Below are 27,716 nucleotides of genomic sequence, written 5' to 3'. Positions count from 1 at the left end.
TGCAATGGATACACTATGTCCAGGGAATCGAAAATGTTTCCCACCCGAAAACATCTTAGACCGGATCAAGAACCGAACTCGACATTACCGTATTGGCAATCCTACGCCTTTGCTCGCAAAGACAACTGGAGAAATTATTCAATTGTATCCAAAGAATGAATCACAATTATATTTTGGACCGACACATTGTGTACCTCAAAAACCCCAGAATCATCCTTGGCCAACTTAATTGTACACACCATTATTGTATTTTTACGCATCTACCGACTACCAACACTTTCTGGAAATATTATACAAAATGGCAATTATAGACAATTGGAATTTCTCTACACATTTCCTAATGAATTAACTAATTAATTACTTCTCATTTTTGTTTTGTTTCTATCCACACATGTACGGTGGAAAATAAGTTACGTGCAACATCGATTTACTCACAAAACTACTCTGCAATGTTTCAGATTGCGTCCCTAGTTATACCGCGGACAGCGCACGGACATCAGGTTTACAAATGGATACTATTGTGAAAATCTTTCTTTTTCAACTGGCATAACCTTCCTCGAACATTCTCAATAGTCTCACGTGTTTTTTTTATAATTTTACAGTTAAGGACGAACCTCCCAGAATCCACGACTAAATTCACTCGTGTGTTAAAAAGCACACCACTCAATACGATCAACTGTTATCTTTTTATTTGTTTTTTTGTTGCGTCGCAGCTTGCATGAAAAAATGATGAAAACGACAGAGTTGTATGTTGCTTCCGTATTTAGTAGTTAGTAGTATGTGTTTAGTGGTATGCTCTTGAAAACGCGAGTAAATTTAATTTTGGATTCCAGGAGGCTTGTCCTTAAGGATGTATTGCACGGGATACTGTTTCAACATGTTCTATTATTAACCACCTCTCCGATTTTTCCTCTATATGTGGAATGATAAAGCTGAGTGCTCATGTGTGCATTGTTTTTCTACGGTACACCATTTTTAATATAAAATACGATTAGATTTTTCTTTCTGATAGGTTTTGATGAATTTGAATTTTCTGGTTTTGGGCAATTAATTTGGAATAGAGCCTACTAAGCTCAATCCACTATAAAATATTTCACACTCGAATATCAATGACAATTGTACGACTGCTTAGATCAATATCAAAATGGCGAGACTTTTCCACGTTAGATCAAAAGGATACTGAATTGTCATTTAGTTTACTATACATTTGGTATATGGGATTCTGTTTGTGATAGTCATCTTAGCGACTAAATGAACCTGTTTCACAAATTCGATAATTTACAACTACATTTGCTACTACAACAATGAACCCATAAAAAGATACCTAATTCATCTGCCCTTTAACGAATATTCTTCGCCCAACTATATTCAGATACAAACTAGATATAGATACGATGGTTTAATTCCAATGGATTGACACTGAGGAGGAAGAAGTACCGTCGATAGGGACGTAGTAGCATAATACGAACCATCAATTGTATTCACAGTGCGCGGTGCGCACAGATGTCACCTTACTGTGGCTTTTTGGCGGCTTCCCGTTCCCGCTGAGCTTCGCGTTCGGCCACATCGATCACGCCGATATTCATGCTGGCAACGTATCCATGGATCACAGAAATGGCTGTTTTGACGATAGCCACCGGGGCAGAGAACATCGCCAGCAATTTGAACGACGAAATACCGAAGACTGCGGACATGGAAAATGTGAGCATAAATGTAGTTATGATGGTCCAGTACTGCACATTAAGATAATCATGAATCCTAATATGGTACAAGCCAGATACTTACTAATTGGTCCCGGTGTGAAATGCAACAGGTACAAAGCCGCATAGAACAATTCGTTAAACAAGCACATGAAGCCGAGAACAGTTCGGTTGGTGTAGTACACTCGCATAATTGGATTACCAGACATATCGATGAACTTGTGCGAAGTTTTGCCCTGCAGAACAGTTCTATAAAACAAGAAAAGATTTGTTAAATCCAACCGAAGGTAGGTCAAAACCATCGCAGAACATACGTGTGCAGATAGAACCAGTGACAGGCAACATCGATAGCCATCGACATCTGGAACCAGAACATGTACTTCGGGTAGAAGTAGCTGAGGGTTACCAACAAACCCATTGTTCCGCAACGGTCGGTCAACTGGTCGAGCATGGCGCCGAACTTTGTCGCTAAAAACAGAGAGAAAGTATTTTTGATTATCTTGAATAATAAAACAGATTTCGATAAGCTGTCTAGTACTATTATGAAAGATGTTACTCTTTTTTAAATCTTTCTTTTCCCTTGTACAGACATGTTTAATCAAGTTTATTTACTTGTCATAAGACAAGTTTGTACAATCCCATTTAATTCCACCACTTAATTGTACCTTGACAGACACGTATTTCGACCTCGACTCGAGTCGAGTCAAGTACGAGACACTGAAGACGACCTTACTGTTGAGGTTGAAATACGTATCTGTCAAGGTACAATTAAGTGGTGGAATTAAATGGGATTATACAAACTCGTCATATGACATTCCACCAAAAAGCTCAAAATAATTTTCTTTAAGTTTATTTAGTTTCGTTTATCGTTTGATTCCGAGTCCACAATTTAGTTATTCCTGATCTTCCATTAGAAAATGAGTTCGTCAAAGATCATAATCTGCATAATCTGTTGGGTACTTCGAGGCCGTTTGGCATGAATGATCATTTGGCATAATCGTTGAAAAATCGAATCAAATACAATGGGCATATGTTTGACTTAACGACCATTCGACAAAAAAGTGAATTGTGTAAATAAATGATTTTCATTTTCCGAAGTATGTATTTACCCGGAGTGAGGCGAAAGAGTACATGACTCCTTATTTAAAAGCACGCATTTGCTCGGAATAAGCCAAAAAAGTAGATGACTTCTTTTTTAAAAGTATGCATTTAACCGGAAAAAGGCAAAAGAGTAGAAGTCTTGACAATATTCCTTCTTCAAAAGTACGCATTTTCCCGGAAAAATTGCTTAAGAGTACACTGCTAAAAATAACTACATAAAGTATATGTGTCGCGATTATAGATTTTTGCAATAGAACCATCCTATTATAATCGATATGGATCCACACATAAATCAAATTATTGCGCAAAAATACATCATAACCAGTGGCGCCGGGAGTGGGTGGGACAGGTAGGACATGTCCTACGCATGAATTTTCCTGGGTAGGACAGTCAAAGGATTGTCCTACCCATGATTGTTGGAAGAACATATGAAGTCATTGGATGGCAAGAATTTGTGTGTTAGCAGACGGTGATTTTAAAGTTAATCAGAGTCCAAGCAATAGTTATAGATGTTTTCGTAGAGCAATAAACTACTGATTGTTATTTAGGACTTCAGGCACTTTTTAAAATCCCTAAAGCACTCAAAGATGTCTTGCAGAGTTGAAATAGAAGTTGTTGAAATCTGCAAATGCGATTAATCAAATATTTTAGAAGTTATGATAATGCTTTAAACAATCATGCGATTGAATGGATTATTAGAAGCCTGCGGAAAAAGTCTTCTTCAAACCTCAAAAGAGCTATTGAAATCTGAGGAACCAGAAACATTCCGAAGACCACTCTAAATCTGATCCATAAAGGATTCTGATCTCCGAAAACAGATTCTTCGACGATCATGCGATTTTTTGGTAGTTTGCTTTGGATCGCTAGATCCTGAAGGTAATATGAAATCCTAGCAGTTGAAAAAAATGATTGAAACCATTAAATATATTTTTAAATTTCTGTGTCCGGTGACTTCTTCTGGAAGCTGGTAAATATGATCGATAATCAATAATGCAAAAGCAATATTTGTACTAAAAAGGCAATTTTCTCAAATTATATAAATATTCTGGCTGCAAGAAGTTCTAAGATCTGATTATTTTTAGAATTTATTATATTGAAAGCATAACTTCTCCATATTGAAATGGATTTTATATAAACATGGTACAGTTATGCTTTCAGGGGCAGTATAGGTAAAATTTGCATCGATTTTTTAATACCAGAACTGTTGCCCAAATTGGTCGGTGGTCTAGTGGCTATCGTTTCTGCCTATGAGCAGGAGATCATGGGTTCGATCACAGACTCGCCCTTTCCTATTCTGTATGCCTTAGTTCTTTCTGTGTTTCATGTTCTACCAAAACGATTCCTACCGTTACAACTTTCACACTAACAGTTCCAAAACCTCCCGTGGCACTGATGAGAGGACGAAGAGTTCTCTGCTCCTTTCTTAAGTATAGGTGTCCCAACTACCATCCTTTTTCCTCCAGCATTCACAAGAACGTGAAACGTGAAATCTCGACTGTTGAAGAGTGCTTTGCTTCCAGTGATTAGTCCAAAATCATTATTTGTGCTAACGGATGTAAGTAACACAATAGTTTTGTAACACCTGAGAATCGCTCAATGCTACCAGAATTATTGCCCAAATCGGCATTTCCTATTTGTCCTACCCACGACTCGAAACGGGGATGCGCCTCTGATCATAACTAAAATCTATGGATTTTTGCCAATAAAATAGTGTGGATTTTTGATAGTGTATATAACTCCTTCTTTAAAAGCATGCATTTTCCCGGAATGAGGCAAAAGAGTAGATGGCCCCTTCTTCAAAGTACGGCTTTTTCCGGAAAAAGACAGAAGACTAGACCCATTTTTCATAAGAACAAAAAAGTCGAAGCTTATATGATTTCTTTTCTACGCATAGGATCGAAATAAGACAATTGAGCAGATGATTCCATCTTTTAAAGCACACAATTTCTGTTTATAACGAGAAAGCATGCACGCATTTGCTTAGAAGAATTCTTATGAGTAGATCATTCGTTCATTCTAAGCATGCATTAGATTTTTCTTTTTAAATCGCATTTTTAAGGAATAAGGCAAATTAGTACATTGTTTCTTCATTTCAATCACGAATTTACCCTGAATTATGCGAAAAAGAAAATCACTTATTGAAAACACGCATATGCCCAGAATAAGGCAATAAGACAGATGACTCTTGTAAAGCGAGCTTCTGGCTAGGGTTTTTATAATTCTTTCAATTTCTACACTAAATGGTCATAAGCCGTATGGTCGTTATGCCAAAAGGCCCTAAAATCATTGACTATTTTTTCTTTACTATGCCAAACGGTCGTCATGCCAAATGGCCCCGGGCTGTTCAGCTCGTAATCCCAAATGGCATTATGACACATTCCACGCACTTCTACGCCAAAGGACCAACATTTCAAACTGAAAATTAGGGTCCAGTATCAATAGGACACGAAAACATATATATTGAATTATAAGAAAAAACATTTTTCCACTGAAAATTGGTTTAGGAGCATAGTTCAACAGCCAATCAAAGTAGTAGACTTTTAGCATGAGAAAAAGACTTCGCAATCATTTTTTTTACAAATGTGCTCCATCGCACCTTGTTCCGTTCGTCACAGCAGCGATGCCCAATATTGACGCAGCGTCGACTTTGAGAAGACAGCGACCCGCAATGCTATTAAGCCGGCCGGCGAACGAGAGCGTGCGAGCGGAAAATTTGGAACGAAGTACAGTCGCGTATAAGATCTCGAACAGTGTAGAGCGTTTTCAAAAATAAAGTAGAATTAAGTGTTAATGTGTTAATTAATTCGAACCGGTCTTTATTAATACAGTCCACTTCCGAAGATCCATCCATCCAAGGGAATCGTAATCCAAGGACACTTCCGTGTCATTCCAAAGTTAACGACGATTACCCTCCACCAAGTCTTATGGTCCATTGTTACGGAACATAAATTGGTCCAGTCGAACCGGATCGGAATCCAGCCATCGAGAGGCTACCAACGGAAGGACCGGTACCCATCCACGAGAGGTCTCCAGTAACACGGAAGGTCAAATCCATCCCGAAAGAACACGTTACACATCTTGAATCCGGAAATCATCTTTTTCTACTGTTTTCTACACTACCCATTCGGTGGTTCAACAAATGACGCCATTTTGAAAAATTCAAACAAGACGAACGTGGTTCGAAAAGTGACGCCATTTTGAAAAATTCAAACAAGACAAATCAAGAGCGTGCTTGCTCAAAGTGGTACAGTTGCGTCGGCGTTAGTGTTGCGAATCAGAACAGTGTTTTCCGTCGCGATTATAGTGTGGTGAAAATATAGCTTTGAGCATTTCCGGAGCGAGTAACCTAAGAGTCTGGATACTAAATCCACCGCGAGTGCCTGACAAAGAGTTTGAACATTTCCGTAAAAGGTGATTGAGAGTGCCGAATAATACATTCATCGCGGGCTACGTTGCCGTTTAGAAGAGTAGCTGAAGACTATATCGAAAATGCCGCTGGAACATTCTCCGGTGAAGCAAGTGCAAGGAGAGCAGGTACAAGAAAAGCAAGTGCAAGAGGAGCAATCGCAAAACGTACCGATATTGAATCAATCGCAATTGCCTCCTCCTCCAAGCGGGCAAGGCTCAAGATCTGTTTCGTCCGGTTCATTTCATGGATTCACTTGGGAAGAGGGAGTGACACCGGAAACGATGCAGAAATTGAGAGGATTGTTCCGCCAAAGAAGCCACGCCGAGCAAAAGCTTGTGCGGATTCAACTCACCTTGCGAGACCAGAGAAATTTGAAGTTGGCCCAGCTGCAATGCACGAAGGAAAACTAGTGGCGATCTATACCGAGTTCAGCCACTTCCATAGCGAAATCATGGCATTAATTCCTGACGAAGCTTCCGATGAGCAGGACGAAATATACTGTAGCTTCGAGGATCGTCACAGTGAATTGTCCAACCGTGTCCAGGAAATGATAAATTATTCTACTCCTCGAGAACCTACGAACTATTCCGTTCCTCAACCACAAGTCATCATCCAGCAGCAACCGCTAAAAGCGCCAATACCTACGTTCGACGGCAATTACTCCAATTGGCCCAAATTCAAGGCGATTTTCCAGGACTTGATGGCGCAGTCGGGTGATTCGGAGGCGCTAAAACTATACCACCTAGATAAAGCGCTGATTGGATCCGCTTCAGGCATACTGGATGAGAAGATAATCAACGAAGGTAATTATCAGCAAGCTTGGAAAGTTCTAACGGATCGGTACGAAAACAAGCGTGTGATTGTCGAATCGCATATACGAGGATTGCTAAATCTAAAGAGAATGTCAAAGGGGACATTTAAAGAACTGGACAACCTGCTGAGCGAAGCAACCGGTCACGTTGAAAGTCTACGGTTCCAGAAACAGGAGCTGATTGGGATTTCTGAACACATCGTAGTGTACCGTTCAAACCACGGCTCTCTAAATTTGAGCCGCGGATTTCAAATGAACCGTGGCTCAAATAACAAACACTGTGTCACTTGATCAGCCGCTTAATTTTGTTTGTTTGTTCAGGAGCCAGCATATATTCTCCTACTCTCTTACATACTCCTTAGCATTTTCAGGCCTCGAAATGAACGAGCTGATAGCGCAGTCAGTATTTCTCGTATTTCTGGATCCTCGATTTTTAAAACTGGGATTTGGAGCTGACAGCAAATAACAGCAAGTATCAATCGATAATTGACCTTTCCCCTTTGAAAATTTTTATTCGCTCAATCGATTCTTTATTTTATTTAGGGTCAACTTTCCCAAAGAACCCATATTTTTGACGCCTCTAAGTATTTTTAAAATTAAAAAAAAAAACAGATCAAAAAATGCTGTCAAGATTGGCCTAACCTTTGCTCGACTTTGAATGAACATCGGCATTTTTCAGGCCTGGTTCACACGTGCAACACTTTTTCGGGTTTTGTTTTCGATTTTTAAAATAGTTAGAGGCTTAAAAAATATGGCTAAATAAGTCAAAGAATCGACTGAGACAATAAAACAATTTTTGACGGGAAAGGTCAATTGAAAATAAAGAATAAATTGTTCGAAAGGGAAAGGTCAATTCAGAAACAGTTTCTGTCGAAGCTTAGTTGTCTGTATGGGAGGAGTTTGACGAACAGATCAGTAAGCTTCGAGATCATATTATGATTCAGTTGCTGCCATAAACGAAGGCGCTAGGTACGCCCCAAGTAACCAAAAGTTCCTTTAAGAGTACGTTTTTCGCTTAATCAGCTTCACTGAGGTCACTTCCGAAAGTTAGCAATCCCTTGTTATGGTGGGAGCAGATAAAAACAATTTATCCGAGGTTATATCAGTTGGTCTTGAAAAGATTTTGTATTACGGGTACTTCAAGGTCATGCGTGAGAAAACGGCACAAATCTGTAATAAGCGTCTCAGCCTACTAACATCGGAGAAAAAACAGTCCACTAGAAATAAGTTGCATATCAAGAAGTTACTAGAAGTTCAAACTACGATAATTTGAATGATGTTTCGTCAAACCACCAGGGCTTGATAGTTCTTTTGAATGAAATAAGTCGGCTCATTTAAGTGAACGCTTGCTTCAGAACCGCTCATCTGAATGAACAGTTTTGCCCATCACTAGTTGCGAGTTCGATTTGAAATAACTTAACAACATGAATATCAGCCAAGATGGAGAAAACTGTTATCCCATTCTAAATCTAACTCTTCCACTTCCAATGACCTAATAATATTTTCTATTAGAGGTTCAACTGAACATGCATACGAGATCAAAAAATATTGTAAATTACCCTATGCATGCGAGCAGGTGGAACCTGCTTATGGCGACCTCTTTCATCGCACCTTCCAAGTGTTGTAAGAACGAAAATCTCCTTTGAAATGTTTTACTGTGAAAAATGTGATCGATGCTACCCAAAACTGTTAATTATCAAGAATTTTATAAAATCGAACTGCTTATCTCGAACCATTATGAAGTATTGTGCTTTATCAGTGAGATAAGCATTTTAATTCCTGAAGATAGCAAAACCGCATTAGTCCCCTTCGACGTTATGCAACTTCTAAGCTTTCACTATTTCTCCGTTTATCCTTTAATTAAATTAATCAATTGGTTGGCGTTCGCATGCAACGTTGTCCTTCAAACACTTACATTGATTGAAATGTCTGGCAGCATGTCCATCGAGGGCATCCAGTACGACGCTCACGATGTAGCACCAGCCGGCGATCACGTAGTTGGTAGGCATGTAGTAGAACGAAACGATCGCCAGCACGATCCGGGCATAGCCTGCAAAGGAGAGGAAAATTGGCCGAATTGAAACATAAATAAACAATATTCCAGAATCCGTATGACGCCGCAGTCGTACAGAAAATCAATATCTTCCCCTCTCACAGCAGTACAATCGTCATCGCAGAGTGGTTCATATCGTTCAAATGCGCTTATATATTTGTTTAAATTGATATGCGATGCGAATATTATAACGTTTATTCGCCTTTTTTATTAGCTTTACAAAAATCTCTTATTTTCGCCAAATATTATAGTTCTTATTGTTAAGCAGAAATTTTGAACTTGTGTACGCACGTGGATCACATTTTTTTTCATTTTCAGCAGCGATATGATCGAAATAGGAGCATGTTTATAGAGGAACAGATTTGACGTAAAGGCATCATTTAAGATTTACTTAACATATTTCCTAATTAAGACTTGTAAATTAGATAGACAGACGAAAAACAAAATACACCTACTACATTCATTAGCAAGGCACTTCTGAACCACTCTTCAAAATGTACTCAGTTTGTTGTTGTTACTTCCATTCCGATGAGATGGGAAATATGTATTCGCCCACTCGGCTCCACCCATCCTTAGACCAAACCACCCACCCACCCACCGAACCAAACCGAAGGAAATCAAATGCAAGGGCGAAGAAAGGACTCAACATTAATTGGAGATGAACCGAAGAAAAAGTCACTTACCAATCAGATTCGGCACGAAGACAAAAATATTCTCCTTTTCCGTGGACATGATGCAAGCAATTAACCCTTAGCGGCGTCCTAACTGCGGAAAATTACAGACAAACTTTCGGTTTTCAACCGCAGGGAAATACTTTCAGTGGAAAATGTTGCGCTGTAATCGCTTTCTACCTTCGCTGCACTTCAACTCCGAATCAGAACTGTGTTTGATTTGAGTTGGTGGACCCAACGAGCCGAATAAATTCACCTTCTCGTTCGCTCTTTATTGTGACATGACGGCAAACAGTGGGCCAGCCAGTGGAAAATATTGTCGAATTTGTGCTGAAGGACGGTGATGATTTCTGTAGGTTTTTGAAGTAATTTTTGAATGTTGCTTGTCCAAAATAGAAAACTGATTTAAAATTTAATCGTGTTTTGTATTTCTATTTTTTTGTAGTTTCGTTGAAGGAACCTGTCAACATCTTCTAATATATATTGTTGCCTGTTGATACGAATTTGTTCTGAGCAGTCCCGCTGATAAAACACGCGGTTGATTGGGAAGCATGTATGATCTGTAATGAATTGCAATTAGAGATGTCGCAAATTAATCGATTACTTCGATTAATCGATTCATCGTTGTGATAATCGATTAATTTTGAATCGATTTTTACCCAACGATTAATCGATTCAATAATCGAGAGGAATCGTGAGTAATCGATTAGTTACTAATCGATTAATCAGAATTTTACGACATCATAAGGATGTCGAAAATTAATTGATTATTTCGATTAATGGATTCATCAATTAATGATAATCAATTAATTTTGAATCGATTACTATACAATGATTAATCGATTCAATAATCGACAAGAATCAAGAGTAATCGATTAGTAACTAATCGATTAATCGGGATTTTACGACATCTCTAATTGCAATTTTGAAAGTTTTACAAAAATTTTCAGTTCAATCAAAGTTAATTGCCTATATTCGGGGATTAAACCACCCGACTTGGATATTAATTTACAATGTTGTGAAAACTCATATGTGAATAGGTACATCATGTGGAAGATATTGATTTGGAAAATTTATCGTAGGTAACCACTTTCCCTTCGATGGGACTCGAACCCACGACCCTCAGTACGCTAGACTGGTGCTTTAACCAACTAAGCCACGAAGGACCTCCGTCGGCCTTCTCAACCTAGCGGCTACTGAACGAGCTCGAGATTCCCAAATTGGACGCATAACCAAATCACTCGCAGTCCATTTGTCAAACCAACACTTCCACTTGTGTATGGTACACGTTCACATTAGAGGAGCGTGAGTATTTAGAATGTCTGGCGGCTACACACATTCTTCATCAGCAACTGTGCTGATCAAGTGAGGTTGTGTGAGCTATTTGCCAGTCGGTCGTCAAGCTCAGACCCGACCGCATTGCGTAGCACTGTAAATAACAGAATTTTGCTATGGGATGACTAATAATTGAGAAATCATTTTCTATGGTAAAGTAAAGCTTATAATTTTTAATCATTTGAAAGACATTCTTACTTTTTTGTCAAATTTATGCGCTAAGAAAATAAAACAATGACTTCTACGCTATAAATTAGTTGTTTATGAAAGGATTATAGAGTTCGCTGCATTGAAAGTAGAAAAATGATTGAATTAACAAGAATATTGGGGGTGTCCAATCTACCCCGGGTGTTCATAATGCCCCCTGGTCCCCTACTCAATGTTAATAATATATAACCATAACCATCGAACTGGAAGAAAGGAAGTATATAAAATTGTGAGGTATCCTTTTGGAGCGAGGTGTATACGAGACTCATTCTACCAGCTTCCTTCCCCTTGCTATGCTTGTGCAACCGGCACGCAGTGAGGTTGGTAACACTGCAAACTGAACAGCATACGATCGCGGCGCGCGCTTGGCACGTAACCACCTTCGTCATTGTTCAGCGAGGCTCCGAGGAGGTAAGTTGTTTCCCAGCAAGTCACCGTGTTTCCCTCGCCAAGTGATTCTTCCGTTTGGCTAGCTCCTGGGACAAAATTGACAGCATTAAAGTAATTAACAATTTACATTGGCGATCCTGCCAGGAGAATATAATTATGTTACTAAGGGGAGCAGAGAAGAAATCACTTGGCGTGGGAAAAAAAACTTTTTTGTTTAAAAAACAAAATGGCGGAGAAATAACGCAAGCGAAGAAAATTGTGTGGGTAATGAAACCCTTTGGATAATAGTGAACATTTGTGTATGGTAATGAAAACCGTAAAAAGGGTAAAGAAAACCCTGCCAAGGTAATAAAACCTTGCGCATCATAATGCAAACTATTCGAACGGTAATGAAAACCCTTTGAATTATAGTGTAAACTATCTTTGACGGTAATGAAAACCGTGCTAGGGTAACGAAAACCCTCCCAAGGTAAAGAAAACCTTGCGCATTGCGATGAAAACTATTCGAATGGTAATGAAAACCCTTCGAATAATACTAGTGGAAACTTTAGTGAGGCAGTGCAAACTGTCTTGAAGGTAATGAAAACCGTATTAGGGTAGCGAAAACCCTGCCAAGGTAATGGAAACCTTGCGCAAAAATGCGAGAATTATTCGAATGGCCGTACAAATAATAGTCGAATTTGTGTTTGGCAGTGGAAAGTGTTAATGGCAGTAAGGAAAACTGTAACAAGAACTGTAATAAGAAAAAACTACAATAGCAAATGTGTCAGATGGTAATAGAAACACTTCGAAAGATTTGCATACAAGTAATGAAAACCTTTACACAGAGAAATAAAACTTATTTTTTTTCAATTCTGTATTGAATAATGTGTGGTTGAATGTTTCCAAGAGTAATGCAAATCTATGACGAGAATAAAAAACGGTAATAATATTATCTTTGATCATAATAATCTGTTAGGATCAAATAAATAATATGGAAGAATCGTTGAGTGTATAAAAATCAATTTGTTCTCGATCTTCCATTTTGACTTTACAGATACTTGGAATATTTTGGAAACTTAAAACGGGAAATTCAAAGTCGAAGCAATGTCAATGGAAGGCAAATATGTCCGTCGTTACAGAGAGAGTGATGAAGAAGTCGAGACAGAAGATAACGAGGAGCTCCCGAGCGTTGGAAGGTATGTTCGTGCCCCTGAGTTCGTCGTTGAAGAGAACAGCGAGAAATCACCAGATCAGTATGTCCAAAATGAAACTACAAGCAATCTTTTCAAAGAGAATGAGATGCTCAAGCGACAACTTGCAGAATTGACTAAGTCGGTTGCAGTAATAACTGCGAGAAACAGTCAAGCACCAAACACTGAAGCTAACGAAGCCGAGGAAAGTTGGACTACAGCACGTTTCCTCCCGTCGCCGCACTCCTATGAGAATACTACTAGCATCCGTTGGGACCAGATGAAATCCTTCCCGAAGAGCATTCCGGCGAATAAGATGTGGGAAGAGTGGACGAAGTATATTGAAAACTTCGAAATCGCTGCCTCTTTGTCAAATGCTACACTGCCGTCGGACGCATAAATGTCACATGTTACAAACGAGAAAAATGAGAAAAACGCCATTTGAAGTTTCAAAATACATTCATCCTATTATCGCAAAATGTTGCTTTTTCATTAGCTTTAACCCCATAAACTATAAAAGAATATTCATATTCGTTGGGCCGGACTCAAACATTGCTAAAAACAACTATTTTTCCCACGTTTTTCAATCAAAACCCAAATGTGACACTTATGCCGCGAAATTCACTGGCCAGGTGCAAAATGTACGCATATTTGTCACACTGTGAACTGAGAGATAGTTTTTGTTTGTTCATTTGTTTTTACATTTCGTGAGCGACGATTGTATTTCTTTGGTGTGATTTTTTGCTGTCGGTAGAAGTGGAACCGGAAATCCAATACAGACAATCCAGTAGCTGGAATCGGAAAAGGACTTCCTCGGGTTCGATTTAAAAAATGACACAAGTGATCGTGTTTTGTTTTCGGAGCCGGCAAACGTTCCATTACCGGTCCCAGTGGTTGACCAACCGATTCTTGACGGCAGTGGCGTAGTTTCCTTGCACTGGACAAGGACATGCACAACATCCTCAACGTTCAAAGGAATCACGACTGTCTTATCGAGATGATGGTGACAAAGTACCAGGTGAAAAAGTTTTTTCTGTGGATTTGCAAAAAGTTATTAATTGTTTATAGATTATATTCTAGGTCATACGGCTTCCACGGTTGGATAGGTTCAAGAGCATTAGCGTAAAGGCTGCTGGTCTTTAATGAGCCTGTTGGCCCCTACATACGAAAATTCCCATTGTCTGCGTGCATTTGTCCGAGACAGTTAATGGTCGTACAGCCAACGAAATCCTTAGCTGTTTTTTCAAAGTTATTATGAAGTGCGCTGACCTGAAAACAATTATCTTTTGGTTGAATAATTGTTGTTCGCAAAATAAGAACTGGTATTAATCCTATCACATTACTCTACTGATAAACAATAATGAAATTCAGGTCAAGCGCATGCTGTTGGAGAACTTTCAATCGGGACATACGTTAATGACCAATGACTCTTTCCATGCGGCGTTTGATTCCAAAATGCGACATGAACATGTCGTCAGTTATGAAAACTTCAAGTCTGTGGTTGGCAATGCAAAGAACAATGTTGATGCACTTGTTATGCAAGCAACTGACTTCTTCAAAGCTCACCGTTTTGGAGTATACGATAAACCACTGCAAGCCACGCCCGTATGTGGATTCCATGCAAATAGTGGAGTTTAAAAAAGGCCGTTATGAACTTGGATACGCAAACAATATCAACAGTAAAGACCTTAAATACTGCAATACTGTTTTCCAACAAGCAATTTAAGTTGGTTGTAAAGAATTCATCCTCTTTTCATACAAATGTACGTTGGCAAAATGCTCCTCTAGGAATTGAAGAAAAGAAAACTTCTATAATAAAAGTGGTTCAACCTGTTGTTACCGAAGAGGAAAAATCGTTTTTCATTGATCTTGGGACGAAGCAAAAAGCTTCTGATTAATCTTTGTACTCGTTGCATACTTTGAATAAATTTTATCGCCATAACATGTCACAATAATTATGAGTTTTACAAAAAAACGGGTTTGCTAAAAGGTTCCTCTTCATCACTTTTTTACAGGCCTTGAAAATTAAAATTATGTCACAGTCTCATATTGTCTTCTGCCAAGAGGCCGTTCACGTTATACTTGGAGAGGTTCTAGACAATATAATACCTTCCCTATTCTTTCATGGACAACCCTTCATATAAATTCTGAAAGTAGGGAAAGACCTTGCATGCTTACCAGCCACCCTTCTAAACTATCCACGTAGATTGTAGATGACCCTAAAAGCATGGTATATTTTATGGACGGTCGTCAGGACACATCACGCAGTGCTATGTGTCTTTTTGTGTGGTTGTTATATCTCTTGTTTTTAGTGTGACAAATATGCGTCCATTTATACCGGTGTGACAAGTATGCGTCCATTTGTTCGAATGTGACAAATTGACTTCACATTTTTTTCGAGTTTTCTAGAATAAAACCTCTGTTTTGACAAAATATTTCGAAAATACGTATCAAATTATGACGTTAAACATCAAAACCTCAAAAATGTTAAAATGTAACATGTGACATTTATGCGTCCAACGGCAGTACAGACCCTGTTCGGCGATCCCAGCTACTGTTCTTATCGATGGGTGAAGAGTTGCAAGGCATTGTACGTGCTGCTAAATTGAGACCTAATCTAAACGACCGAAACTGCTACACGATCTTCATGAAAAACGTCGAGAACCACCTTCGATCTATGACCGACACAGCAGTGGAGCACGAGGCCTTCTCGAATATGCATCAAGAAAGAGGAGAAACGATTGTTGGTTTCCATTCAAGGCTCATGGAAAAAGTTCGCCTATGTCGGTATAGTCCAACTGATCAAGAACGGTTCGTTCGTGTACAATTATTGAAAGGTAAGAAGAATGAATTAATAGGAATACTAATATGATTAGCATATCTTTTTTCAATACTTACCAAAGGTATGTCAAACAGAGAGTTGGCTAAAACGGCGAGAACATTCGGCCATGAAATTAATTTCATTGTACAATCGGCAACTCGCGACGAGGCATATCAGCCTGGCCCATCTCAAACAGTTGATATATATGATTCTGGCATCAATCATCTAAATGAGCGTGGTGCCTGGCGTGGTGGTTTCAAACGATCCATGGTGAAACGTGAAGGCCGTTCCAGACCAACAGATGGACCATACAACAAACGCTCTCGTTTCAATAACCGGTTCGGCGGCAATCAGCAGCGTCTTTGCCCCAGATGTAACAGATGGATGCACAAGAACCAAATCTGCCCGGCGCTTAAACTCAAATGTAATGAATGTGGCATAATGGGTCATTTCGCTGTGGTGTGCCGAAAGAAACGTGTCCATGCGATTTTCGATACTGGGAGTCAGTCAGACGTAACGAATGTTGCTAAGGAAGAAGAGGTAAAATAAGATAATATAATCCATTGTTATTCGAAGAAATAAATATTGTCAGTTGAGTTTATTCATACACGTATTTTTTTCTGCTATTCATTGACAGTTAAACGCGTTATCTTTCGAAGACGTGTTAATCAAATGCCGTGTGGGATCCTCTAGCCCAATCCAATTTCTGATCGATTCTGGGGCAGACGTCAACGTAGTTGGTGGAAGTGACTGGCTATGTTTACAGCAGGAATATTTATCAGAAAAAGCGGAACTCAATCCCATTGAAATATCCTCACATAGAGACTTGAGAGCGTATGCCTCCGGAGTCCCAATGAAAATTGAATCTGCTTTCAGAGCACGGATCGAACCAGAAGGATTTACACAGTCTGTAATAGCGGATTTTCTTGTGGTAATGAATGGTAAGCGATCACTTCTTGGCAGAACAACTGCGAGCGATTTGAAGCTGTTATTCGTAAGCTCTCAAATTAACGGCTGTGAGGATTCAATGAACAAGAAATTCCCGAAGATGCCAGGGGTTGAAATCAAGTTCAGCGTGGATAAAAGTATTGCACCAACTCGTAACGCATACTACAACATTCCTGCTGCATATCGCGAAGGGGCTCGCCGCCGTCTACTGGAAATGGAGGAAAGTGGAATTATTGAAAGAGTAATAACGGCTCCCGAGTGGATAAGCGGAATGTCAGCGGTGGCGAAGGAAAAACGATTTTCGCCTGGTCGTAAATATGAGAGCACCAATAGAGCCATCAAACGCGAGTATTTTCGTCTCCTATCCTGGATGAAATGAAGATTAAACTTCATGGAGCTAAGTATTTCACCAAACTAGATCTGAAGAGCGCTTACTATCACCTGGAATTGAGCCAAGAATCGCGGGATCTGACAACATTCTTAGCCGAGAACGGAATGTTCAGGTTTACGCGCCTAATGTTCGAGTGAACTGCGCTCCAGAAATCTTTCAAAGAGAAATGGTCAGGATTCTGGAGACCATAGAAAACAAGATCGTGTACATAGATGACATCTTGATCTTTGAGGAGAATCTAGAAGATTTGCATAAAACGGTGGCACAGGTTTTGGAAATACTGAAAGCAAATAATCTCACCTTGAATCTCGATAAGTGTGAATACGACAAGACACGCGTCACGTTTCTAGGACATGAGCTGGATCAAAACGGTTTTCATATCGAAGAAGCGAAAATTGGCGCAATTCAGAAATTTAGACGGCCTTCCACTTCTTCGGAGTTGCGAAGTTTTCTCGGACTAGCGTCTTTCGTAAGTCCTTATTTAAAAAACTTTGCCAATGTTTCGAGTCCCTTGTGGGCACTGGTCGGATCTAAAGTTTGGACGTGGGACAAAAGGCACGAAGAAGCGTTCAACATTATGAAAGATCAGATAATTAATTGTACCGTATCCCTGGGATACTTTTCGGAACAAGAAGATACCGTACTGTACACAGATGCCTCACCTAATGCTTTGGGGGCAGTTTTGGTACAAGAGTCTGCCGAGGGAAAGTCACGGATAATAAGTTTCGCATCGAAAGCTCTGACAGACACAGAGAAACGTTACGCACAGAATCAAAGAGAAGCTCTTGCTGCGGTGTGGGCAGTGGAGCACTTTTCCTACTTCCTGCTTGGTAGGCACTTCACGCTACGGACCGATGCAAAAGGAGTGACATTTATCTTCAATCGTTCTCGCGAGACCACTAAGAGGGCTCTAACCAGAGCGGATGGTTGGGCGTTGCGACTGAGTCCATACAACTACTCTGTGGAATTTGTGAAAGGCAACGACAACATAGCGGATCCTTCTTCCCGACTGTACCAAGGAACTGACGAACCATTCGATGAAGAGTCTAGTCCCTGGGAATTGGCACACATAGAGGCAAAAAGTGCTAACTTCCTAACGGAACACGAAATTTTGGAATCAACTACAATCGATGAAACGTTAAAACAGGTATTATGATAACAATTAAAATTTATTTGTAAAATAACATTGAAGTAATTATTACATGTGATAGGTTATCAAGGCATTGGATTCGGGAAAATGGCCAAAGCATTTGAGCAGGTTCCAAGCAGTTTCGGACGATCTCTCTGTGGAAGGTGGTATACTTACTAAGCTTGGATGTGCAGTGATTCCAGAAAAGTTACGCCAGAAAACTTTAGAAGTGGCCCATATTGGCCACCCGTTAGCAGCGAAACTAAAAAGTATATTGCGAGAACGAGTGTGGTGGCCAGGGATGGCAACGGATGCAGAGAGCTGGGTGAAATCATGTAAAACGTGTGCAATAAATGGGAGACCAGAGAAACCCCCACCGATGCACCGTGTATTTGCTCCAAAAACCGTTTGGCAGACCATAGCACTCGACTTCAATGGTCCCTACGCAAGATTTGGCGGAATTTCTATCCTTGTTATAATCGACTACCGATCAAGGTATGCCATCGCTAGATCGGTGAAGTCAACTAGTTTTGAAAGTACGAGAAAAATTCTGGACGATGTGTTTAACCGAGAGGGCTACCCTGTTGCGATCAAATCCGATAATGGGCCTCCATTCAACAGTGACGACTATAAGAACTATTGCAGCGAAAGAGGCATACAACCAATTTTCTCCACACCATTTTTCCCCCAGCAGAATGGTCTGGTCGAAAATTTCATGAAGGTTGTGAATAAGGCCATGTCCACGGCGATGTCCAACTCTACTAACTTCAATGATGAGCTACAGGCGGCAGTGAATGCCCACAATGCATCTGCTCATACTGTTACTAAGGTGGCACCGGAAGAGGTCATGAGCGGAAGGAAAATTCGCCGTGGCCTGCCTCTGATTAACCCTGGCAAAGTGAATATCGATGAACAGTTACTGAACTCGAGAGATGCAAAGGCGAAGCTATATTCCAAGGCCATTGCAGATGCACGGCGAGGATCCCGGCCCTGCAAGGTCGGTCCTGGAGATGATGTCATACTAGAAAGACAAATCAAATCTAAGGGAGATACAAGATTTCATGAAAAAAGATATACAGTCGTTAAAGAAGACAATGGTAGTCTTCTCCTAAATGATGGAAATGGACACGTTCTTCGTCGTCATGTCTCTCAGACTAAGAAGGTTCATGCCTGGAGAGCTGCGGATTCTGGAATTCTGGGAGAAAAGAACATTGAGCAAAAAGAGAAACAATCCGAGGTTGCGAAATCGTCTAGATCATCTCGGAACAAGAAGGCACCTGTCTACTTATCGGATTATGTCAGGCATATGCAAGACGATCATTAATCATCTAGTGGTAAAAAAAATAAATTTCTCACGAATACTCACGAATTTAACTTGGAAAACTATAATCCGATTTTCTAGTCCAGTAAGAAAACTATAGGTATTTTTCCGATGTCCCCCGTAGTTTATAGAAAATTTCGCTCCCACGTTTTGATTAAGGCAATTCAAGGTCGGCCGGGTGCTCGTTTCACAACACCAATATGAAAGAAATCCGATGGGAAATTTAGGAAAACTCTTCCGTTGTTTGTTTTTTTTTTCTTTCGTTCAAGTTTAGTCGGAGGAGGCACAAACAAATTCAATGGCACAGATTCCTAGGTGGCGAAGAAGTTCGAAAAAGCACGTTAGTATGAAGGTAAATAAAATTAAGCTGTGACGCAGCATCTACGGCTTTTCCAAAGATCTCTCGAGAGTTTATATGTATGTACCATTTTGTTGTTTTCTGTCAAGCATATCGGATGTCACGAATAGACCAGTGCATGATGACGTAGGTTGACAGTTCACAGAGCTTTTTCTCCGGGACTTAGCCTCCGGCCCAGCTTCCGATAGAATTGTTTCGTCATTTTATTCGCATGTAGATGTCCTTTGCGATTGATTTCATGCTGAATGCAAAGAATAACACTAAAGTATTCGGATCACAGCAATTTTAAACTAAAAATATGATTTTTAATTTTCCCTTCATCGATTTTTCTTCCAACACCTTGTAAACAAGCTCTGTGAACTATCAAAATAAGTGAGGTTAAGTTAGAGTTTGCATTGGTCTATATTAAACGATTTCCGCCCCTTTTGTTTAGTGCATTGAATGATGACTGCAATGAAATAATTTGACATCTGATGTCAAGCACTCATGAGAGATGAGCACACTGCAACCGCCGGGGCGTTCAGGGGCGCCGGTTGTCGGGCATCGGGGGCAGTGGTTTCGGAAACAAGGGAAAACAATAGTTCTAGATTGATTTGAGAATAGGTCGTATGTGCAAACGAGAGATTCTCTTCAATCACGCTCTCTTTCGCTAATATATCGGCTAGATTTGCATGTTTTGCTACATTTCCACTTCAGCATGATAGACAAAGCTATTGTCTTTGGATATCTGCCAAGAAATTTGAATTAAACTTTTGTATAATTTCGTAATAATCGAAAGAGAATAGATCCAAAGAGAGACTCTCTTTTGCACATACGACCTATTTTCAAAGCACTCTAGAGTTTATCGATGCAATGTTTGGTTGACTAATATTGAATAAAATGAAAAAAATAAATAAGCTGTTTTACCAATGAGAATAAATCAAGGGGTGGGACGCTGAGCACAATTAAATTTGTGTTCGTTTTTTACTATGTGATTATCTGTGCCACATTGTGCCATAAATTGTGCCTCACCTGAAATATGACAGATTGTCATTTTGACAATTCGCAAAATTTGGCAACACTGCAAACGAAACATCAAGCTGATCGGTTGTCAAACACTCAACAGATTTTCTGGTGATAGGATAAAAACATCAAGATTCTCGATGTGAATTCATTTCCAGACTGATTTTCTTCGTATTTTCGGATCGGACGATAACATCAGCCAGCCGCGGTCGCATTGAGATGTTCCTCTCCCCAGGGTGGATTCTAAAGAAGAGCGTATTCTGTATGAATATGCGCGCGGAAAAAGATGGAAGAAAACCCGCACAACAGGATTTGAGTTTGGAACGGTTCTTCTCGCCTTGTAGCAGGGGGAAGACATTAGTTTTGCAGCAAGAGGATTTTTGTACATAGCTCCATGAAGTGGATTTCAATGTTTCACCTGTCCTTATGTACCTATAAGTTGCCTAATCGGAATCCAAAAGTGATAGTTTTCGAGGCTCTTCCCATACGGAGCTAATTCTTTCACTATACAAACCCTATAGAAAATAATAGCAATTCATTACCGCCGTAAAAATCTCAGCTTCTGAATGTTTCGGTGCGGTGATTAGACATAGGGTAAATGGAGATAAAGTAGACATCTAATGGAAATTGATATGAATTAGTTTTAAGTTTCGTTATGGTGAAGTGAATTACAATTCACTACTTCTATGTTTCCTTTTGTTCATAAGTCAAATGCAAGATTACTCTCGTGGAATATCTTTTTTTATGTTTTTATAATCGTAAAATTTTGTTTTCCGTACCACTATATATATACTTTCATCACAGAGAAACAGACGTCTCACTCAACACATGTTCCATCTTTCAGCTTTTTAACGGTGGATTCAATTTTCTGTAGGTGGTCGATCGGCCACCGATGGCGCTTCCATCGGTTTTGTTTGTGTTTGACGTTTGCTCACTACCGCCATCTGGTTGCCGCTTGACCACACACAGGGTATTTAGCATTGGGCGATAATGTTTTCATGACGATGATTTTGATTGCATTTTGTTCTAAGTGAGACGTCTGTTTATCTGTGCTTTCATGATTTACTCGAGAATTGAAAAGTGACGTGTTAGGCTAATGATATGGTTTTTCCATCTGCTCCTTCTTATTGGCATTACATCCCCACACTGGGACAGAGCCGCCTCGCAGCTTAGTGTTCATTAAGCACTTCCACAGTTATTAACTGCGAGGTTTCTAAGCCAGGTTACCATCTTACCGTTCTGGCTGATCTCATTCATTTCTTGTCAAAACTGTATGATTCCTAAATCTTTTTGCTTTCATATTCTTCCTCTTGCCGATGAATTGAGCTTTCTGTGCTCAATAAAGTTCAATATAATTATTAATGACTATTATCTAAAGAACTTTATGATAAAACTGCCGTAATAAAATATAGCTCCTATAGAGATTTTATTTATCGTCAATTATTGGGTGAATTGCCCTACGTAATTGAAAACAAATCAAAACAAAATTCGGCAAGGCTGCCAGTATTTTCATTAAGGTCCTACAAATGTCAAAATTGTGCCCCAGTGTGCCACACTTCTGAATCAAAGCCTGAAAATGTGTAAAAAAGGTGACATAAAGGCCTATTAGGGTCTCGCCGACATTTCTCACCAACACGAACGCAGGTTCGTGGTTGCAAACAATCCCATTTGATTTTGCCGTGACAGCTGCTCGTGGTTGCAAACAAACCGAGTAAAAGTGTGAGTGAAACGTGCGTGTACGTACACGATCGCTGAAAGCCTAATAACATGATGATTCCCAACCAAGACATACCTGAATGCAGCGCAGATTTTATCACTCCGACCCGACTAGTTCCTAGCATTTAGATTTAAATTAGACAAACAGCTACACTATTAGGATGTGAGTTCTGATTTCGATGAAGTTGTTTTTTAATATTTCATTCACAATCAGTGTTGTAAAATGTCATTTGCATTCGTTTGTTTAATTTTCCCAGAACTTTTTCCAGAAGGTAGCTATCGATTCACGAGGTATGACGAACTTATAGCGCTTAAATGTGCCTACAACTTTGTCGAACAAGACATTGCTGTAAATATGTAATCTGGGGCGTGGGAGACAAAATGTCATTCAAATGACATTATGTCAAATGACACGTGACATTTTGGAGAATTTTCTCTCTCCAGGCTCAGATGTGATATTTAGAGCAATGTACCCTTGGACAAAAATATAGCCCTACTCAAGCGTTATAAGTACATCTAAAATTATGGAATAGATTTGGCTTCTAAAAAAAGTTATGAACAAATTAGTCAAATGACATGCAGATGACATTTCACAAGCCTGTTCACAATCCTCTATTTGCCTCTATCGGACGTCGGCAAATGCTAATTTGTTTCTCTGAAAATCAATGATGAAATCGAAAATACTCAGTACTAATGTTCAGTACAAGTGACAAAAATTGATTTGTTCGTTGGATTGCGTATCAAACGTGTAGTACCTGTGTGCTGGGTCAGCCTCATTAATATTGCTTTATTCTAATTGGTTTTGTCGCATATGGAAAGCGTTCCTCCGTTAACTTATGATCATTTTGCTCTAGGCGCATCATAAACCGCTGACCTTATGTGATCGAAAACTACAACCGTTGGATTGTTGGAACATACGGCACTGATTTCATATGTTTGCGCATCATCGGTAAAGGAGAACGTACTCGAGCTGCAGCGAGTACCCGATAGCCCTAGACCGATAGGCAATCTGCACAAAAACACTACTAACATCCGAAGAGACGAAACAGATCCTCCACATCGATTCACCGCCGCTGAATAATATATTCATTCGATGATTTCGACCAAAAGCCTCCGTCTTTATTCAATTGAAAGCCCAGAAAGTAAATTAGCAATTGTCGACACTCGCGGAACCAATCAAACCAAGGGAAAATAAATCTACACAGAACACAATATTCCGTATTATTGTATTGTATTATATAAGCACATGCACAGCTAGTATTAGAAGATGATATTCCGTATTATAATATCAAACTTGTGGTTCAACAAAACAAATTTTAGTATCAGAGAATTTAACAAATAATTTGAATTAAACACATTACTGTAAAATCCTTGAAGCTTTTTTCGTATCGTTAACGTTATGTTAAAATAAAATATTCACAAAAACAAGACGAAACAGCACCAGTATTTGTCACTCCGATCTAAGCTGTAAAGAAAAATTCCGATATATAATCAAAACATACAGCTCGGCTAATTTAAATACAATTCGCAAAAAATCGAATCTGAATGCTGCATTCACACATGTATTAGTTGGGGACCATCATGTAAAAAAACTTCATATCCAGGTGTATACTAAAATTTTTGTTGCCTGAAAAAGGACATCGACCTACAACATAAGAAAACGTATTATATTTGTGAATTGATGATATGGAGGATAAGTTTTTAATTATTAGAAACATGTTACAAGTTACTGAAAAAAATCCCTAATTTCCTCGAGTCACATTATTTCTCTTAATAAACAAACAATGTAGTTGCTAAGTTACGACGAGCGTCGAAAACAGTTCAGCGTCGGAAGCAGTTACTGTCAGATTTATTTATAGCAGTCGCCATTATGGCTAGCGTGGAAAGCTGGATTTTTCATTCAGTTGTACAAAAAAACATTATCTACAAAGTTTGACGTGAGATTTGATACTCGATATTGTTTTTAAAAACCTTTATGATGCTCGGTGATTCCTCCGTTGGGTTTAAAATTGTCTGCAATAAAGTGTGCTTTACAGCCGCTGATAGATTAGGTATAGAATTGGAAAATTGGAGCATAAATTTGCTTAAAAAAGGATTGCGGCATAAGATGTTTTCGGGAGAGGAACATAATCGGCTCTTTAGGCATAGTGTATCCATTTTACTTGCTACACAAGATACATGTTCATGCAATTGGTGGACATAGAAAGGCCTTCAAATATTAACTGTGAAAATGATAATAGAACATTGAGTTGAAAAATAGGCCATGTTCCAGTAGGAATGTAGAGCCCAAGATGAGTACAGTACTAGGTGCTCCAATCTGCCAAGTTTGCGGAAGAGAAGAAGGTGGGGGTGAAACATTCACTTTCAGTGCAAAACGAAAACAAACCGGCTGGCTCTCCCATACTCTCCCATACTAAAATCGTGAATTTGGCAGATTGGAACACCTAGTGGTGTATTCATTTTGATAGAGCCACTGGAGAAGAAGAAGTTTTTGAGAGAAATGAGTTTTATTCTGCAATATTCAAAATCTGTATAAAATCTGTTGATTTCTGAAAAATCTGTAATCTGTATTTACAGATTCTCGGTTCAAAATTGACTCAAAAATCTGTATCATTACAGAAAAATCTGTATATGTGGCAAAACTGAAGAAGGCAGTTGGCTCGGGAGTGGGAAACAAGTAGTTGAGACGAACGGGTGCAAATAGTGTTCCTCCAAGACCGATAAGCTCATAAGCCAAATCGCGAATATTCCTGGAAATAATATCCCGGCCATTGGATTCTACAGCAATGACGTGTGGATTATTTTTTAACTGGAGGTTACTAAGTAGCGGGTGAAGTCAAGACAATTTTCCACTCGAGAAACTTCCTGGGAAAGGCAGGGATTTGAATTTCACTATTGACCTCCGCAATACCCCGAGAACAAAATTAGAACTACACGCTCTACATTATTGGTAGAGATCTATGGCCCGATACAAGTATTTGAAAATTATTACGTACCTGAATGGACACCATCTTACCAATACTGGACAACATATACGAATTAATCCCCGGAAGAACAAGCAGAAGGTTAGGTCGTCTTAGGTGCAGTATTACAATGCTTCAACCTTGGCTTCAACTCTTACACGAAATTTTTCGAGCTATGTAGTTATAACTATCAACTGGAACATTTTATCTTTCATCTTGTTTCACTTCACGGTACAGCTTATTTCGACTTTAAATTTATCGTTTCTTTTAATAAAAATCTCTTATTTTGACAAAGATTTTTTTCGCAAAAGCAAAACACGTCAATCGTCTAACGCGGCATACTTCGATGAAAAATGTCTCTGTTTAGAACACAAATTATTACATAAATCAGCACTTGAAGTTTGAAAATTACAAAACACAAGACATACCTGTTGATCTATATTGTAGAACTAGTTGACCCGGCAGACGTTGTCCTGCATAGTAGGCGAAAATGCGCGTTGTGAACTGCCCATGCGAAATTTCCATACGAATCTTTATTTCAGTTTTTCACGATTTACTCAACTTTATTATGATTTTCGCATGAGGAAATATTATATAAACCCGTCGGAAACTACAGTCGACTCTCTACATCTACTCTCTACATGGAGAGGCGACTGTATAATGAACGTAATTCCATCCAACCGTTTTTGAGTTATGCGGATACGAACACAGACCATTTCATTTTTATTATATAGAAGATAATTAGATATGATATAGGGGAAATGACGGCTTTGGCAGGTTTTGTTCTATTATTGTCAGGGTTTTTTTTATGATTGATTATGCTCAAATTTGGCCTAAACATTTTTTGCATATCAAAGAATATTGTGGCCAAATTTCAAAAAATTCGGTCGGCAAAAACCTCCCTGACAATAATAGAACAAAACCTGCCAAAGCCGTCTGTTCCCCTATGGTATATAAATGTCGAATTTATTTTTCACTAGACAACGACTTAAAAACAATAAAAATGGCTATATCGAAAATGTTGTTCAAATATGTCCCACTTGCCCCTTGTATGTCAAAACTCAAGTGAAAGTGAAAATTGCAGATTTTGGATTTAATAAAAAAAAATACAAATCGTTTTCGATGTCAAACAATATTATTTATTGCTCAAACTATTCACCTTCCATATCAATGATAAATTTAGAAACGACTATTCTGTTGGAAATCCATTGAGTTAAAATACAAGTAATAGCTTTTTCCGGTAGAAGTCATGATCAAGCGATAGCATTTTAGCATGGTGCCTCAAATGCTCTTGATTCCAAATATTTTTGGGTCAGGTGTATTCGTTGATAGTCCTGCTTCATCTCTCTAGAAAATTGTTACCATTAAAACGTTAATCGATTCATAGGCAGCCATAATACCCACTTACCCGGCATTTTCACTTGCCCCGGGGTACCTTCCCAACTAACATTTTTGGTGCTAAAAGCTTCAACTTCTAGCCTTTGGCTGTATAATATTTGAATAAAAGCAGCCAATGCTGAATAAAAGAAAAGCCTCCGCAAATAATCCCTTAAACTTCTACTCGACTATTACCCAAATATCTATCAGCTAGTCAGTGTGCCGAATATATTTAACCTTTTATCGTTTATGCAGCTTTCATATAGTCATAAAACAGCTCTGTCTGAATTAGCAACAAAGCTTATCGGTTAAGAGCTCATGTATGTAACTGAGTTGCTTGTTAGCAACTTCCCATATTACGGTGAGTAGCATTCACAATGAAAAAAAAAAACGCTGTTGTTATAGCACTAACAATATAGCGTAATGACGCTATAAATGAACTAACGAAGCTTTTAGGCAACTTCTGTACCTTTGAAGATTACACAACGTTTAAGTAAACCTATTACTGCTTCTTTTAATAGCATATCAGTATGGAACGTCAAAACCGCTATGTTTACATTTGATTTTTGTTGCCGGAGCTGTGTATGAGCTATTGATTTCTGTAATGCAGCTACAAAGATATTCATCTGCTCTTATAGCAACTGACAAAGCGCTGTCATTAATGCTAGCAGATAGCGTAAGAAAACAAGCCATTTAGAAGCGATATTTCTGTTGACGGCTACTGTTAAACGATTTGCAGCAAAGTAGCATCTATACAGGTCGAGAAAATGTTGCCTTAAAACAATTTCAGCGATTGATGATGGATAAAAGTTAGCCAACAGAACATGCTGATAGATGTTTG

At 39.1% G+C, this 27,716-nt stretch overlaps 2 protein-coding genes across 3 annotated transcripts; one reads left to right on the top strand and one right to left on the bottom strand.

The window, feature by feature from the left end:
- Positions 1-357: 357 nt before the first annotated feature.
- Positions 358-19,648, bottom strand: LOC134227069 (CDP-diacylglycerol--inositol 3-phosphatidyltransferase-like). 2 transcript variants are annotated; one of them, XM_062708300.1, is made up of 5 exons: positions 19,505-19,648; positions 8,937-9,071; positions 2,015-2,168; positions 1,786-1,949; positions 358-1,684 (listed from the first exon to the last, which is right to left on the bottom strand). In XM_062708300.1, exons 2-5 carry the CDS (start codon positions 9,028-9,030, stop codon positions 1,512-1,514), a joined length of 585 nt encoding a protein of 194 aa, XP_062564284.1. In that variant the 5' UTR covers positions 9,031-9,071; positions 19,505-19,648; the 3' UTR covers positions 358-1,511. The 2 variants fall into 2 exon arrangements, with proteins under 2 accessions (XP_062564284.1, XP_062564283.1); XM_062708299.1 differs by lacking the exon at positions 19,505-19,648 and adding an exon at positions 9,758-10,077.
- On the top strand, positions 11,522-16,997 carry LOC134221558 (uncharacterized). Its single transcript, XM_062700751.1, has 4 exons — positions 11,522-11,698; positions 12,714-15,686; positions 15,753-16,210; positions 16,308-16,997. Exons 2-4 carry the CDS (start codon positions 15,416-15,418, stop codon positions 16,995-16,997), a joined length of 1,419 nt encoding a protein of 472 aa, XP_062556735.1. The 5' UTR covers positions 11,522-11,698; positions 12,714-15,415.
- Positions 19,649-27,716: the final 8,068 nt, after the last annotated feature.

This window comes from Armigeres subalbatus, chromosome 3 (assembly GCF_024139115.2).
Source record: "Armigeres subalbatus isolate Guangzhou_Male chromosome 3, GZ_Asu_2, whole genome shotgun sequence".
Classification (NCBI taxonomy): Eukaryota; Metazoa; Arthropoda; class Insecta; order Diptera; family Culicidae; genus Armigeres; species Armigeres subalbatus.
This window is presented reverse-complemented; position numbering and strand designations above follow the sequence as displayed.

Bases quoted from the DNA above. Each gene is read 5' to 3' on its own strand.
- LOC134227069 (XM_062708299.1), bottom strand. From the start codon at position 9,806: ATGTCCACGGAAAAGGAGAATATTTTTGTCTTCGTGCCGAATCTGATT. The intron at 1,950-2,014 runs GTATGTTCTGCG...CTTGTTTTATAG, and splicing joins CACTGGTTCTATCTGCACAC to AACTGTTCTGCAGGGCAAAA. The intron at 1,685-1,785 runs GTAAGTATCTGG...CCATGTCCGCAG, and splicing joins TTTCACACCGGGACCAATTA to TCTTCGGTATTTCGTCGTTC.
- LOC134221558 (XM_062700751.1), top strand. From the start codon at position 15,416: ATGGGTGAAGAGTTGCAAGGCATTGTACGTGCTGCTAAATTGAGACCT. The intron at 15,687-15,752 runs GTAAGAAGAATG...TACTTACCAAAG, and splicing joins TCGTGTACAATTATTGAAAG to GTATGTCAAACAGAGAGTTG. The intron at 16,211-16,307 runs GTAAAATAAGAT...ATTCATTGACAG, and splicing joins ATGTTGCTAAGGAAGAAGAG to TTAAACGCGTTATCTTTCGA.